The sequence below is a fragment of the Mugil cephalus genome, chromosome 12, assembly GCF_022458985.1.
Source record: "Mugil cephalus isolate CIBA_MC_2020 chromosome 12, CIBA_Mcephalus_1.1, whole genome shotgun sequence".
Taxonomy (NCBI): domain Eukaryota; kingdom Metazoa; phylum Chordata; class Actinopteri; order Mugiliformes; family Mugilidae; genus Mugil; species Mugil cephalus.
The window spans coordinates 1,033,701-1,048,901 of record NC_061781.1 but is presented as its reverse complement, the minus strand read 5'-3'; the positions used below and the strand labels follow the sequence as shown (position 1 = coordinate 1,048,901).

The following is a 15,201-nucleotide window of genomic DNA, read 5'->3' as shown; positions in this document are numbered from 1 at the left end:
TCCCTGTCAGATACCATTATCAGTAATGTAGGGGCACGACAGGGAGCTGTTCTGTCTGCTTTCCTGTTCACTCTTTACACCTCTGATTTCCGATACAGCTCTGGGTCCTGCCACCCGCAGAAGTTCTCTGATGACTGTGCAGTGGTAGGGTGTATCAGAGATGGACAGGAGGTGGAGTACAGGACACTGATCGCGGATTTTGTGGAGTGTTCCTGGGCAAACCAACTTCTCCTGAACGTGGACAAGACTGAAAAGCTAGTCACTGACTTCAAGAGGAAGAGGACATCAGTGGAGTCAATTACCATCCAGGGCCTGGAGGTGGAAGTAGTGGATCGTTACAAGTACCTGGGAGTCCACATGAACAACAGACTGGACTAGAGGGACAACAGTGATGCTGTGTACAAGAAGGGCCTGAGTAGACTCTACTTTCTCAGGAAGCTCAGGTCTTTCAATGTGTGCAGAGAAATACTAGAGTCTTTCTACCAGTCTGTTGCTGCCAGTGCCCTGTTCTTTGCTGTGGTTTGTTGGGGAAGTAGTACCAGCAAAAAAGACATGAGTAGGATCAACAAATAGATCCGAAAGGCTGGACATGTGATCGGTAGGGAGTAGGAGTCATTTGTCTCAGTGAGGGACAGGAGGACATTGGATAAACTGCTCTCCATTATGAACAATCCATCCCATCCAATACACCAAACATTTGAGGGTCATAGGAGCTCATTCTCCAGCAGAATGATTCAGCTCCACTGCCATAGTGAACGCTACAGAAAACCCAGACTTATCTTTATTAACAGGATATGTGCCCCAGTCTTTTAAAACTGCTGTAATTAAAGCATTACTTAAAAAAACACTCTTGACCCAGATGTTTTAGCCATCTATAGGCCAATTTCCAACTTTCCTTTTATCTCTAAAGTTTTAGAAAGGGTTGTTGTCAATCAGTTGATTGATCATTTAAACAGGAATGGTTTGTTAGAAGAGTTTCAGTCAGGTTTTAGAGCTCATCATAGTACAGAAACGGCTCTGGTTAAAGTTACCTATATTTATCCATGAAACCAGATGAAACTAATCAGCTGGTTAAACTCCAAGCATGTACTACCATCTACTTTTAAACTCAAACAAAACAGAAGTCATTGTATTTGGCTCTAAACATGAGATTCATTATCTAATCACCTGGGTTCGTTGGATGGCATTACCTTGGCCTCCAGTACTACAGTGAAAAACCTTGGTGTTATATTTAACCAGGATATGTCCTTTAATTCTCACATAAAGCAAGTGACCAGGACTGCTTTGTTTCACCTTCGTAATATCATCAAGATTAGGAACATCCTCTCTCAGATTGATGCAGAAAAACTAGTTCATGCATTTGTGTCTTGCAGGCTGGATTATAGTAACTCATTACTGTCTGGCTGTCCAAATAGCTCCTTAAAAAGCCTCCAAATGATTCAAAACGCTGCAGCAGGAGCACTGACAGGAATTAGAAAAAGAGATCATATTACCCCAGTTTTAGCTTCTCTTCACTTGCTCCCTATAAAATCTAGAGCTGAATTTAAAATCCTCCTCCTTAAATACAAGGCCTTGGAAGGCCTAGCCCCATCATATCTGAAAGACCTCATAGTACCATATTGTCCCAACAGATCATTACGATCTGGTCCACTTGTGGTTCCTAGAGTTTCTAAAAGTAGAATGGGAGGTACAGCCTTCAGCTATCAGGCTCCTCTCCCGTGAAACCAGCTCCCAGTTTGGGTTTGGGAGGCAGACACAGTCTCTACGTTTAAGGTCAGGCTTAAGACTTTCCTTCTGACAAAGCTTATAGTTAGGTCTGGACTTAACCATCCCTTAGTTATGCTGCTATAGGCCTAGGCAGCAGGGGGACGATGCACTGAGGACATGTCCTCTACTCTCTTCTGTGGGTCCTGTCCACTAATATCTTATATTTTTTTTTTTACTAATTACTAACCACTGTGTCTCACTCTCTCCCTTCCCCTCCCCTCCCCTTCCCCTCCATCTTCTTCTGAGGGTCTCTGGGCTGGAGTGCTGAATATCTGACCTGTGGAGTTCTAAGCTACATCTGCTGCCGTGGCCTCATCAACCAGCCCAGTCTTCATGGTCTGGAGTGCTGTGGAGCTCCATAAACTACATCTGCCCCAGGCTGGTTTTTGTAGAGCGTCTTGAGACAATTTGTATTTTTATTGGCACTATATCACTACCACCGTCAATAGGTGATGACGCAGCTCCTAGTCCACTGATCGTGTCCACGGAAAGGTCTAAACCAGGCATTACCAAATGGCAGACTCAGTCAGGGCACGGTACCAATGACAGTTCTACCCTGACCTGTTAAAATTTTGATATCAACCCTTTAAGACCTGAACATCCGTGTGCGCACAAAAAGAAGCTTGCGGTATTTGAATTACTATAACTCCCCGATGGAATTCAAAGTGTGGTTGAACACTGGGAAGTTGCGCTTTCTGAAAAAAAAAACCCTGCCATTAGGATAATGATGACGCACCGCTGCTGTCAGCTCGAGCAAGAGAGAGTTGTTCGGAGGAATTTGCTGGTAAAAAAGTTAGTTATACCCTTGAGATGTCACAAAGGTCTTCCAGACAAAAGCACAACTTCCCAGTGTTCAGCCACAATTTGAATATTGTCAGTAGCATAAACAACTGTGAGTTATGGTAATTCAAATCACCGTGCTTTGATGGGTCGCTAGCGATCCGTTCAGGCTTTATATGGTTAATAAAAAGATAAATGTCGTTAATACGTCAAGAGCATCATCAATGGCCAAGCCAATCAAATTGATTGTAGCTCTATAAGTTCAGACTTATTGGTATGTAAAAAGTATAGGCTATTACTTTGAAAACACTTGAAATTTGACAATAAATGATATGGAAATGTATGTACATTATCGTATCATTTTATTTACATCAGGGTACACTATTTCGAGTGACATTAGGTTGGGACCTTTGCTGGGGGGAAATCATAGTAACTGGACCTCTTTAAATTTTAACAGAATATGCCTGGTCTAAGCGATCCAAAGTGTGGGCCCAAGATTCATCTCAATGCAACATTTGTCTGAGACAAGTTTCGTCCAAGGGAGGCATGCTGTCTTTGACTGCTTAGAAGTGGCAAAAGTCCATCTGCCAAACACTACTGAGTGTAGCGCCATGCCAGCACCACCAGCTTCTCGTCTGAATCTTTTAACATCTTGTAATATCTTTATTGTTTACTCTAAATGACGTTGTAGTATCAATAAGAGTATTGATAAATACCGGTATCGATAAGGAGTATCGGTCTCGATAAAATCATAACGATACACATTCCTTACCATGACCTATAGCTAATGATAAAATATTGATGACATTTATCCAAGGTTTCTGAGATGGTGGGCACAGCCAAATGGCATGAAAGTAATCATCTACAGTATAGATTCTATACTGTCTGTTGTGCAGTGTGAGCAGGTTTTATTTTCAGCAATTCACATTTTGTGTAATATATATTGTAAATTTTGTAGTGAATAAGTTGTAATTTAGAGTTTTATCACATTGAGAAGAAGTTGTTGCACATCCAGGTTGTAATAGCTATCTAGTCGTTTTAAAGTCTTTCTCTCAGTCTTTTACCTAGGACAGTGCCTAGGACCTGCGGCTCTTTGGTCCCTCTGCTCTCTGTGGTGAGCAGTGGGGAACGAGGACGCTGATCAAAGTCGTTCACATTTTCAAGCTAACTGCCTCAGCAACTATTCAATCAATAGTGAACGAGTGAAAGCTACACAAAACTGAATGACAATGAATGCCACACTACACTCATGGTTGTAACATCAACCAAAAACAATGAACTCCCACAGTGCATTGCAGCACATACACTCCTTGCTATCAAGTATTTAATTCAAATGTATTTTATTTGAGTTTGTTTAGTTTTTTAAATATAATCCTAAATTTTAATTGATGGTGATCTTGTAACATTAAAATAAAATGTGTTTAATTTTTTGTCGCTCAAAATACATCACAACTTTCGATGTGCGACACACACGCGCCGGCAGACCCAGACCGCTATTTAATTAACTTTTTGACCGGAGGGAAGGCCAACCATGGATAAATCCCTATTATGTATGCATAAAATTTATTTTTTTCTGTAGCAGTTCTTTCATTTCATAAATGCAACACACTATAGTTTTTTTATACATAGCATAGAGGTAAAAAAACAATATATGCAGTGTTACGTTCAACCTACTTTTTGTTCGGGGTTCAAAATGTATTCGTATGCATAAATAAAATTTTGTTTTCTCTGTAGCATTTCTTTCATTTCATAAATGTAACATACTACAGTTTTTTTATACATAGGCCTAGCATAGAGGTAAAAACGATATATGCAGTGTTATCTTCATTTTAGATGTCAAAGGGGTTTTGTGGTTCCCAGTGTTTTCTTTTCCGTGGGAAACGGGTCCAAATGACTCTTTGAGTGTTGAAGGTTGCCGACCCCTGACCTAGGACTACTCTAAAGGACACCATGACACTGACACCTACGACTACTCTAAAAGACACGATAACACCTATGACTACTCTAAAGGACAGCAATAAACCTATGACTACTCTAAGGACACCAATAAACCTATGACTACTCTAAGGACACCAGGGCACCTGCATCTATTCTATAGGACACAAAGACACTTGTGACTACTCTAAAGGACACCAAGACACCTATGACTACTCTGAAGGAGACCGTGACACCTACAACTACTCTAAAGTACATGAAGACACTTGCATCTACTCTAAGGACACAATGACACACACAACAACTCAAAATGACACCTATGAAAGAGGGAGGTTTTTACGCAACATAGATCCAGATGTCTTGTTGTTTTCATGGATAACAATGAAGTTCTACGGCTCAAAGGAATTAACTCAAATCAGACTGTGGACACTTCTTGTAATAAAGAGAAAATAAATCCCATTGTACGTTGCGTGACTCACCTCTTCCTTGCCGGTGATTTCCCAATGTCCTCTTGCAGCGTCGTCAGTCTTGAATTGAGGCCACTGCTCTGAGGCTCCTGGTGAACCATACTAACCAAGACAAAGTTTTGATTTATATCCTATCAGCGGTTATGTTTTCACGGCTGTTATGTTTTCCAGTCAGATTTATGATCAGTGAACGTGAGAATGCAGAAGATCATTTATTTACAGAGCTAGAAAGCATTAGCATTTATTCACACTGCTGAGACAGATGTGGAAGAAAAACATGAATAAAACAAACAGCAAGACTCACTTCTTTCTCATTCCAATAGGAGTTTTTCTATGCCAGGAGAGAGAGAGGAAACAGATTTTCTTTGAGGAAAGTTGATAGAGAAAACAAGCAGCAAGGACACTGATTCAAAACAACAGCAGCAAAACAAGCAGACCGGTATTAAAGCATGCATTGTTACTTTAAATGGAGATGTCATTTAAGAATTTGTTTGATCTGTTCAGTGCACGGTTAATGAAATCACAAATTTAAAGATTAACTTAAAAGGATGATTATTAGCTTTTTATATAGATTTAAGTTCTTAATTAGAGATGAAAGAAATTTAACAGTGCAGGCTCATAGTAAGGACCATGAGAAATGGATATAACATATTCTACATTATGTGATTTAGTTTCATGCACAGATGACAGTTCATACAAATGTTTAAACAGAAGAAAATCAAGACAGAGGAAGCGCGTGAAGAGTGTTTTTATCACAAGCAGAATCAGAAACTTGTAACGCCACATGAAACTAACAGGTATGTGGGTAGTAAACATGATGGGTGGAGGAGCCATGCAGGGAGACTTTGCTCCACTTGTATTTCGGCAAAATCAAAAAATCAAAGCTTTACAAAAATTGATTCTATCTGGGTATGAAAGCTAAAATTTCCCCGATTTGATTTAGCCCAAATCGTGTGCAAGCATGTTTACCTTTGCCAGGTGAGGTCTTCCTCCAGGAAGATGTTCCTGCTGGCCTTGCGTCCACCCACCGGTGTCCTCGGCTCACTGGGCTCCAGCACAGACACCGAGCAGGGAGAGTCAGTCAAGGAGCTGATGTCCTCGCTGATGGATCCTGATTCAGCGGAGTGAGCGTAGCTTAGTGCTAATTTACGGCAGTACGTACAAGCTCGCAGATCTCCTAAACGAAGTGAAAGGAAATCCAAGAAGGTGAGAAGAATGAGCTGTGTCACGTAACTTTTGAATGACAGTTTTTGCATGTATGCAGAAGGGTTATTCTGTGGTCTTATGTGTACCTGTGACGGTTCAGTTAAAGTTGTTCTTATTTTGGAAACTAATTGTAGGAAAAACTTAACAAACATTCAAACACAATTATGGCTGATTTTTAGATGGTTGTTCCAAGAATGCTTCTGCCAATTTGGTGAGTTAAATGTTTTTACCTTCTACTTCCACCATACAAAAGATTTTGCATGCAGTAGGATTAGTTATGTGTTTTGTGTATGTTAATGTATATTATGCTGTGTGTACTTTATGCACAATATAAGCATTGTATAATGAATGCAAATAATTAAAGGAAAATGGCAATATATTTCAAAACAAATAAATGATAATAATAATTAATAAATAAAATCCTCCAAATCCGTTCTGATTAATAACTGATAATGTAAAGTATGTCACTTACCGGTATAGCCCATGAACTTTCCAGGGATTTCCTGGTTGCAGCAGCGACTGCAGAAGATCTGGCCGCACAGTCTGCAATGGTGTCTGCGACGGAAGGTGGTGAACTTCTCGTTACAGTCGTAACACTCCTTACACTGGCTGTCTGGCATCCAGTACTGCTTCAGATCGCTGTCCTGCAGGGAGGAGACAACAGTAAACTGAAAAGAACTTAACGTGTAAAAGACAGCTTGTTCCACAATATGGATCATCTCCCCAAGTGAACAAACAGCTGTTGATAGTTCTGATCCAGAGGTGGGTAGAAATCCAATTGAGCTTGGCTGTCCAATTTGTGGCCTGTGAGCCAAAACCAAATATATTTGGCCTGCACCTTGCCCACTGTATCATTTTTTCCCACCATCAGTGCTCAGAATACGCGCTCGCTGCGTTTGCTCTCATTAAATACTATTTATTGGTGCACTTCTACTGCTGACCAAAGAATACCATTGTGATTGATGGTAGGGTGGCGCTGTTGAGCTTCTGACAGCTCAAATCCTGTGAGGTGAAGAAGACCAGCATCTTGCACATGCATGCTATATATGCCCATATTTAACTTAATGTGCTGCAAAGTTAACATTTTGGCCCACACCTCTTCCCCAGGATTAAATTTTGGCCCTCCACTGGGAACAATTTGGGCACCCCTACATTAGAGACAGCAGTTGTTACAATATTCTACTGACCACATGATGGCGCTGGTTATTTACAGACACACAGACTGAGTTAAGATCTCAAGTGCTGGCTGGGGAAACACCTTTAATGTTTTAAGAAACTGTAAGAACAGAAGAAAAAAGAACAACAAATACCTGGCTCTTTCCCTCCATGATTTCCTTCAGCCTCTTCAGTGCAGTGCGTAGTTGCACAGCAGTGCGGGGGTCATGATTGCTTAGAGGTGCATCTGATTTCCTGGTGCCATCTAAAATCCCACACACAAACACAACTACACAAATTAAGATAAAAACGGAAAAGGTTCTGTCTTTTAAATCCATCCGGCTGCATTGTCAAATATGACTTTTTAAATATTTTAAGTGCCAAACATTTCTCCCTGAAATGTTGTAAATATGGATAAGATTGCACACAAAAAAAATGTGAAAGGAACATACACATACTCAATATAAATGTTAGCTTTCATTCATGACAAACGCAATTCCAGTTATTAGTACCTGAGTGGAAAATATTAGGGCAAACTAAAGACAAATAGGAAGCGCTTCACTGAAAATGCAAACGCACTCGCATGCACTCACATTCTTTCAGAACGAGTTGTTACAGACAAGCTGAAAGCATCTTTAGTAAAAAAAAAAAAAAAAAACACACAGTGCAGAGGAGCCCTCACCTGGCCAATCCACTGGAATCAGAAAAGACATGAGAGCAGACGTTACAGCCTGTACATGCATACACGTTTCAAACTAACTTTTTCTGTCTCCTCTGTCCAACCCAAACAAACACCTGATCTGTGGTTTATGCAGAGACAATTATTCACCCACTTTTATTGATTTTTATAAATAAATATATAGGTCAATATTAAACTTGAAGCCACACTAACTCCCTACATTCACAAAATTGACTCTGATTGGTTTGCGGACTATCCAAATGATGCAGAGGTTGTTTTGTTGTTTTTTTTATCATTAAAAAACTATAAAATCCATGTGTGACCAGTCTACCAATAAGAGTGACTAAAATAGATTAAAACAAAAATATGAAAAAATATGAAAAACTGTATCATACAAATTGATACAAAGTCATGTAAATTAATTAAAAATACATAATGTAAAATGTGTGAATTCTTCAAGTATTCACCACCTTTAAAAGACATAAAACGCCGCACATCACCACAAACACTCCCACTATGAAGCAGCCACTGGATTCAATCTGTAAGAGAACTAAGACTTAGGAAAAGTTTTATTTTCCAGCAAGAACATGAGGTGAGAGATACTCATAACTCAGTGGTTGTACTCAAACATATGACCACTATTGCACAGGTTCTTCACCAGCAGGAAAAATAAATTAAATCTTGACTAAAGTTCAAAGACAAACTTTTGTACCTTCAAGAAGAAAGGCTAATTTCAGAGGGTGTTAGCAGCTCTTCAAAAATAAATGTTTAAATGGAAAAGAACAAATGTAAAGCTTTAAAAATGAATTTGGGTGAAATTTAAACATGTCACAGTGTTATCAGTGGCATCTGATTAGTTTATTCATCACAGAACAGAGGCTTTACAAATCAGCTGGTTTCAAATAGCAGATAAAAAAAACAAGAGTAAATCACATTTTCTTATAGATTTGTATAAATTTAAATGGACATCCTCTACACATACAATAGCTCCAACATTTTACAGCCAAACTACATAATTTAATCTCATTCACACTGCTGTGAAATGGACTAGGTGTTCACCACAAACCTGTTTCCATCAGATCTACCTGACAAAGGGCTAAACAAGTTGTACGGCGTTTTACCTGAGGCAGTGGAGGTGCGTCGGAGGTGGTCAGGATGCTGCTTGCGGTGTGTCCTGTAGACGGAATGGGAAGGACTGGAGGACCAGCCCCTCCCCTCTGACTGAGGGGAAGGGGACGGCACATCTGTCTTCTCTGAAGCTGTAGAGGAAGGACGTCCCTCCTCTACACACAAGCAACAAAACAAAGAGATCTGTTATTACTTAGAGCCATATTATTCTGTTTCCATCTCATCAGTCTGTCTTCTAAGTGCAACCATAATTATGTTTCTTAATTTATTTGATCTCTGGGCCGCATTAAAGACTCAACAGGGCTGATCTGTGGAAGGGGAGTTTAACTCATTCATTCAACAACTATTAGAAAAAATCACTTGAATTAATGATGTCTGTTCATAGGTAATGGGAGCCCTTCAAAAGATTCTGCAGTTGGACCTGTTAACTAACTAAAGAAGAAGTAAATGTAAACAATAAAATCAGAAAATTATGGAATATGAGGAGGCTGTGTGTGATTGTGTCAAGTCCTTTCCTCTTTCCATCCTTCCTTCATTCCCTCCCCCCTCTCTCTCCTTCCTTCCTTCCCTCCATATTTCCTTTCTTCCTAGTTTTTAAATCAAAACATTAATAATTATAATATATATACATATTATATTAATATTAATATATTAATATATATAATTATATATAATAATTAATAAACGGTCAATAAACTAATAGCACAACAGGTAAAAAAAAAAAGGTGAAAATGACCTTTGCTGCAGCCCAAATTATTTAATTACAGATTTATACCAGACTAGTTTTGAGGCTCAGATGAGCTGAAAAATTCTGAACTTATAAAAATAATACAAATTATTATTCAAAGCAGAGGGATTTAATTTTTTACCAATAATCAACATGAAGTGCAGCATTTCTATCTATCAAAGACTTTCAGATATTTACTGAGTCATTCCCACTGCAAGATTTGAAATACACATGTCATGTGATTAACTTGTTCAACACAATTTCTATCACAAGACCCCATGAAACAATGGCTAATCACCCTGGCTTCTTTAAACCTCTGCAAAATAGTGTTCCAGGTGGATTTTAACACACTGGAGGATTTATTACTCTTTGGTAGAAATAGAAAGAAATAGAATGTGTGACAGAGTTAAATAAATTACCCAATAATCAAGAGCATTTAGCCAAACATGACAAGAAACTTCAGATATCTTATTGGTCAATGTGAATAAAGACACTTTTAAAGTACTACTGTGGGACCTCGACACCATAACCTACTGGTGCGAGTCATTCACACTTGTGTGCTTGTCAGTCTGGCTCACTCTGTAAAAATGCCACAGAAACGCTAGTCAGCACTGTGTACCTTTTTTAACAGTCAGGTTAAAAGAAAATATGATGCTGCTCTTCTTCTGCAACCAACCATCTGCTTTGTGTTTATACAGCTACAGGCTTTTGTTTTGACAGCCACATCACACTCACACCCCTACCCAAACATCCGTCTGTGTCAGGACACTGCTAGACCTTTACTTCTGGGTGTCGGTATGTTTTTGTGTCCTAACCTTTGTTGTTGAAGCGAAACAGGTTGACTAAGGAGCCGAAGTAGGCCGAACGGAGTGGAGGTTCATCCTGCTCCGGTGTCAGTGGTTTGAAGTGGGTGAGGTGGGAGGGGCTGCTGGGGGAGATGACTGGTGGCTCGGCACTCCAGTCGGAAGATGAAGATGAGGACTTGTCATCAGCCGCCATGTCCCTGCTAAAGGTCCTGCTACAGATGCAGAAACAGAGATTATTTAAACATAAATAAATCATGTGTCATCAAGGAGACCTGTTGATGTTGTGTTTAACGTAAACGTAAACCAGACAGCAATGTACAAGCACCCAGCCATAACATTATGACCACCTGTCTAGGCCTGGTCTCCTCTAGACCTCTGAAGGTTGAGCTGGGATATCTGACACCAAGACATGAGCAGCAGATTCTTTAAGTCTGCAGATTTAATTTAAGTTGAAAGGTGCAGCCTCCATGGAGCATTATCCTGCTGAAAGAGTGAATCAAGGAATACTGTCTGGAATGGTCTAAAGTGATGCTCAGGGAGGAGCTACAAGTCAAAGCAACATCCTCATGAATGGAAGGACCCAAGGTCTCATGACCAAACACTGTCTCCACAGGCTTGTCTCCAGACCAGAACCACCTTTCTCCATGTCTCTGTAGTCCAGTGGTCATAATGTTATGACTGGTGGGTGCACATAAAAACACACAACCACTTGGTGGCCTCTGAACTGAAACAGTCCTGTCAAAAAGGTTACTGAATGAACTTTTCATGTTTCAAACATTAATAACTTTTGAAATCTGACTTTTGATCTTAACTTGACAGTAAACAGGTTTCAGTCAGACAGTTTTTCTGGTTTCCCAGACAGTATAACTCAGCTTTACTCTCAATCTGATGAATCCAGAGTGAGATTTAAAGCCAAACTTGCCCACAGATTAACTCGTGACATGACATCTGTAGCTGATTAATTATGAGCCTGCTGGAAAGCTTAAACTACATCCGCCACTCAAATCAACATTTCTCCTTGAACAAACTAGGAGAACATTTAAATCCACTCTTACCTTTTGAAGAGGGCTGCAGACTTTGAGTTTGCGATGTATGCCATTTTACATAGTGAGACAAAGAGAAAGCAGAAGTAGCCTCATCACATCCTTCAGTTCATCATGTGATTAAAGCAGGCCGAGGCAGTACTACAGTGTCCTCGGGACCAATCCCTGCGTATTATCTCACCACATCACCGAGCTAATGTTTACACGATCAAGTTAACTGTCACTTAAGCTCGATGACAGTCTGCGGACACTATCACTACACAAACGATTCCCAGTGTTGTAGTAGCAGTTCATCAGCAGCTAGCCAGTGTAGCTAGGTAATTTAATTACATCGAATATCATTAAAATTGTCAGCGCATTTCCTACAAACCATGAGACACTAACAGCTAAATTATCATAAATGTGTACTAAACCGACGTTTTATTATAGTCAGAAACACAAAATAAAGGACCTGCGCTACTTAGCTAACGTTAGCCAGCTAGCTTAACTGTATGTACAGTAGCAGTGTTTTTAGCCAAGCCCGCTAATGTTAGCCTCGTATGGTAACTAGTCGGCTGCTCTGCAACAACCTTGCTCCAGGACGAAATGCATATCACTACGTTATAATGACGACAAACATATAACACAGATGATTACCAGTTCACTTCATGAGCTGGACATCTCTGAATGAAACTCTGGACCTACGGTGTAAAACACCTGTGACAAAATTGACTCCTAAAAAAGCAGCCCTGGCGAATCGACAACCGCAGGATGATTACGAGAGCAGACAGCACAGGTCGAATGCAGAGTCATCTAGTAGTATTAGTAGTTACGCTGTAAAAGAGTCGTTCCCAGTTCTCGCAAACGCTCGATTGCAGTTGTTGCTGCTAAGGGTGGTCCAATCAGTTATTAGGAATTTGTTTTCCCTTAATAATAAAATGCTTAATTTAAAAACAGCATTTTATGTTGTCTTGTGTTATATTTGACCAATATTTAAATATATTGATGACCTGAAACATTTAGGTGTGACCAACATGCAAAAAAAAGTAGAAGAAGAAATCAGGTGGCAACACTGATTAACACTCACTTCCTGAATTCTGCTGTAGAATGTCTATGATGTCAAGTGGTACTTAAATTTTTCTGAGATGTGTTTCTGTGTGTTTCTGACAATGGAGTATTACATGTTGTCTCTCCTTGTCCCCAGTAGTCATAATTCCCTGTATTATGTTTTCCTATCATGAATAGTGTGCTATTATGTGCAGTATGTCCATAATTGAGCCACAATATTATGTACTCTATAATACCACCGTCGTGTCTTCCTTCCATTGTTTTTGCCACCTTTCCCTCCCTTCCCTTCAACCTTTAATACTCTTAATTTCTGATTTACTAACACTGTCAAATCAGTGTATTTATTTCCAGTTTCCTGTCCTGTCTTATCTGTCTAACTGATCTGTTACCCTACTGTAATATGAAATTCGAAAACAATAAAAACTACTCCTAACTTAACTGAACTCCTTGACACATCTGTATATACCTGGATGTAACTGATAAAACCATCAATGTATGCCCGTACAACATGTAAATTGTATGTAAGCTGTCTATTCTTGTTCTATTTTCTAACAAATCAAAATCTACTGTGGCATTTGGAAGTATTCAATGTGGTATAACTGGCAAAGGTACTGTAGGACTGATAGGACTGAGTTAAACTGTGCTATTTCAAGTTCTTTTCCTTTCTGTATCATTGTCCAACCAAAGCTTTCACTGTGCCTTTTGTCCTTTTCCCAACAAGGTTTTAAAGTCAGTTGTGTTGGATGACTCTCTACAATTCTTGATGATACAGTTTTAATTTTACTGTACTACCAATTATTTTCCTTGTAAAAACATTGTCTTTGTCTTGTCAACTGAAAAATTTAAAACCCCATTTATACGATCAGTCCTCTATTTCTGTGATAGCAGTTTCTGTATAATCTGTATTCTTGAGGTGTGCCATTTTCAATGGCAACTTTCCCAGAGTAGTTCTTCCCTATTCTTAGTTGAATAAATCTGAAAAAAAAAAAAAAAAAAAAAAAATGAAATATCCTTAATCCGTCTATGAATTCAACCTTTAATGCCTAACTTGTAGAGTCTTATTAATAATCCCTCTCCCCACAATGTATTAGATGACTTCTCTATGTCAAAAAACACAGCCACCACAGTTTCACGGGTTATCTGTGCTTTTCTGACCTTAGCTCTAAACATACAGCTGGATCCTTAGTATTTCTCCCTGGGTACTCTGGTTTCCTCCAACCTCCAAACTAGGGTCGCGGGGGTTGCTGGAGCCTATCCCAGCTGTCATCGGGCGAGAGGCGGGGTACACCCTGGACAGGTTGCCAGCCTATCACAGGACTAACACATACACAAACAATCATTCACTCACACACTCACACCTAGGGTCAATTAAGGGTCACCAATCAGTCTAAAGAGCATGTCTTTGGAGGTCGGGAGGAAACTGAAGTACCTGGAGAAAACCCACACAGATGCAGGGAGAACATGCAAACCCCACCCCAAAAGGCCCAAGTCAGCCTCAAACCTGGATCTACCCGCTGTGCGGCATCAGTGCTAACCACTGGATTTTGGTTAGCAAGTGATTGGTTGATATTTCCCTAGGTTCCCATATTGGGCTTGGGTGTATTAAGCTTTGTGGCAGTTTCCTCCCTCCCAAACTTTATTATATAATTCCAGTAAAATCTCCTTGGACGATTCACTGAGATGCTTTAACATTTCATAACAAGTCTGATGCTTTCCTTGTGCTGACAATTAATTTCTCTAGTGCATGGTTCAGCTCTGTTTTTGTTAATGGTTGATTTAATAAGTCATCGATTGTTAAATCCCAAGTTACTTCCTGTCTAAATCTCATGTCATTAATTTACCACTCCTCCATAACCTATATAAGGCCTCTTAAAAGGCCTTGAGACACTTCCCCTACAAAAGAACAAAGACATCACATGTGAGTGAATCATAGCCATAACTCATGATTGTTTGTGCACTTTGTGTTTGTTAGATTGCCGTGTTCATAATGAGACTACCATAAAACTAGATGTAGAAATTCAGTAAGTAGATTGGCATAGTAGACTTATTTGTTATTCTATAAAAGGATTTATGATCTTAATGCTTGTTTATCCCTTCTGTGTAGGGAAATCATCCACAACTTAGTGTTTTGTAAATAAAACTTGAAAACAACAAAGTGTGCGTTTAAATGTGCACCCTGCAATAGATGTTCATTCCTGCTGTCATCAACACAAGTTGCTGAGCTTTCACATTGGTGTCTTCCTCACATTGTAACAGCTCTACATTCTCTTCTAATTGGCTAATTGGTGTGCGTGTGTGAGTGCGAATGGTTGTTTGTCTCTGTGCTCCAGCAAACCCCTGTGACCCAAGTAAGGATTAAAATGAAGATGAGATGAGATTTCTCTTGTTAATTCCTGTCAGTGCTCTTATTGTAGCAGTTTGAATCAATTGGAGGCTTTTTAAAGAGCTATTTGGACAGCCA

The 15,201-nt window shown here is 39.6% G+C and overlaps 1 protein-coding gene across 8 annotated transcripts in view; it reads right to left on the bottom strand.

The window, feature by feature from the left end:
• Positions 1–12,454, bottom strand: part of pikfyve (phosphoinositide kinase, FYVE finger containing) — a 34,519-nt gene extending 22,065 nt beyond the window's left edge. For 2 of the 8 annotated variants that reach the window (XM_047600917.1, XM_047600918.1), the window contains exons 1-10: positions 12,330–12,454; positions 11,706–11,725; positions 10,660–10,862; positions 9,111–9,272; positions 7,993–8,004; positions 7,466–7,575; positions 6,628–6,799; positions 5,919–6,126; positions 5,254–5,280; positions 4,962–5,051 (exon numbers count right to left, since the gene is read on the bottom strand). In XM_047600917.1, coding sequence (XP_047456873.1) covers positions 4,962–5,051; positions 5,254–5,280; positions 5,919–6,126; positions 6,628–6,799; positions 7,466–7,575; positions 7,993–8,004; positions 9,111–9,272; positions 10,660–10,843 — 965 coding nt within the window. In that variant the 5' untranslated portion in view covers positions 10,844–10,862; positions 11,706–11,725; positions 12,330–12,454. Of the gene's footprint in view, positions 1–4,961; positions 5,052–5,253; positions 5,281–5,918; positions 6,127–6,627; positions 6,800–7,465; positions 7,576–7,992; positions 8,005–9,110; positions 9,273–10,659; positions 10,863–11,705; positions 11,750–12,329 lie in introns of those variants that run through there. The other 6 variants (XM_047600922.1, XM_047600923.1, XM_047600915.1 and 3 more) reach the window with 4 other exon arrangements.
• Positions 12,455–15,201: the final 2,747 nt, after the last annotated feature.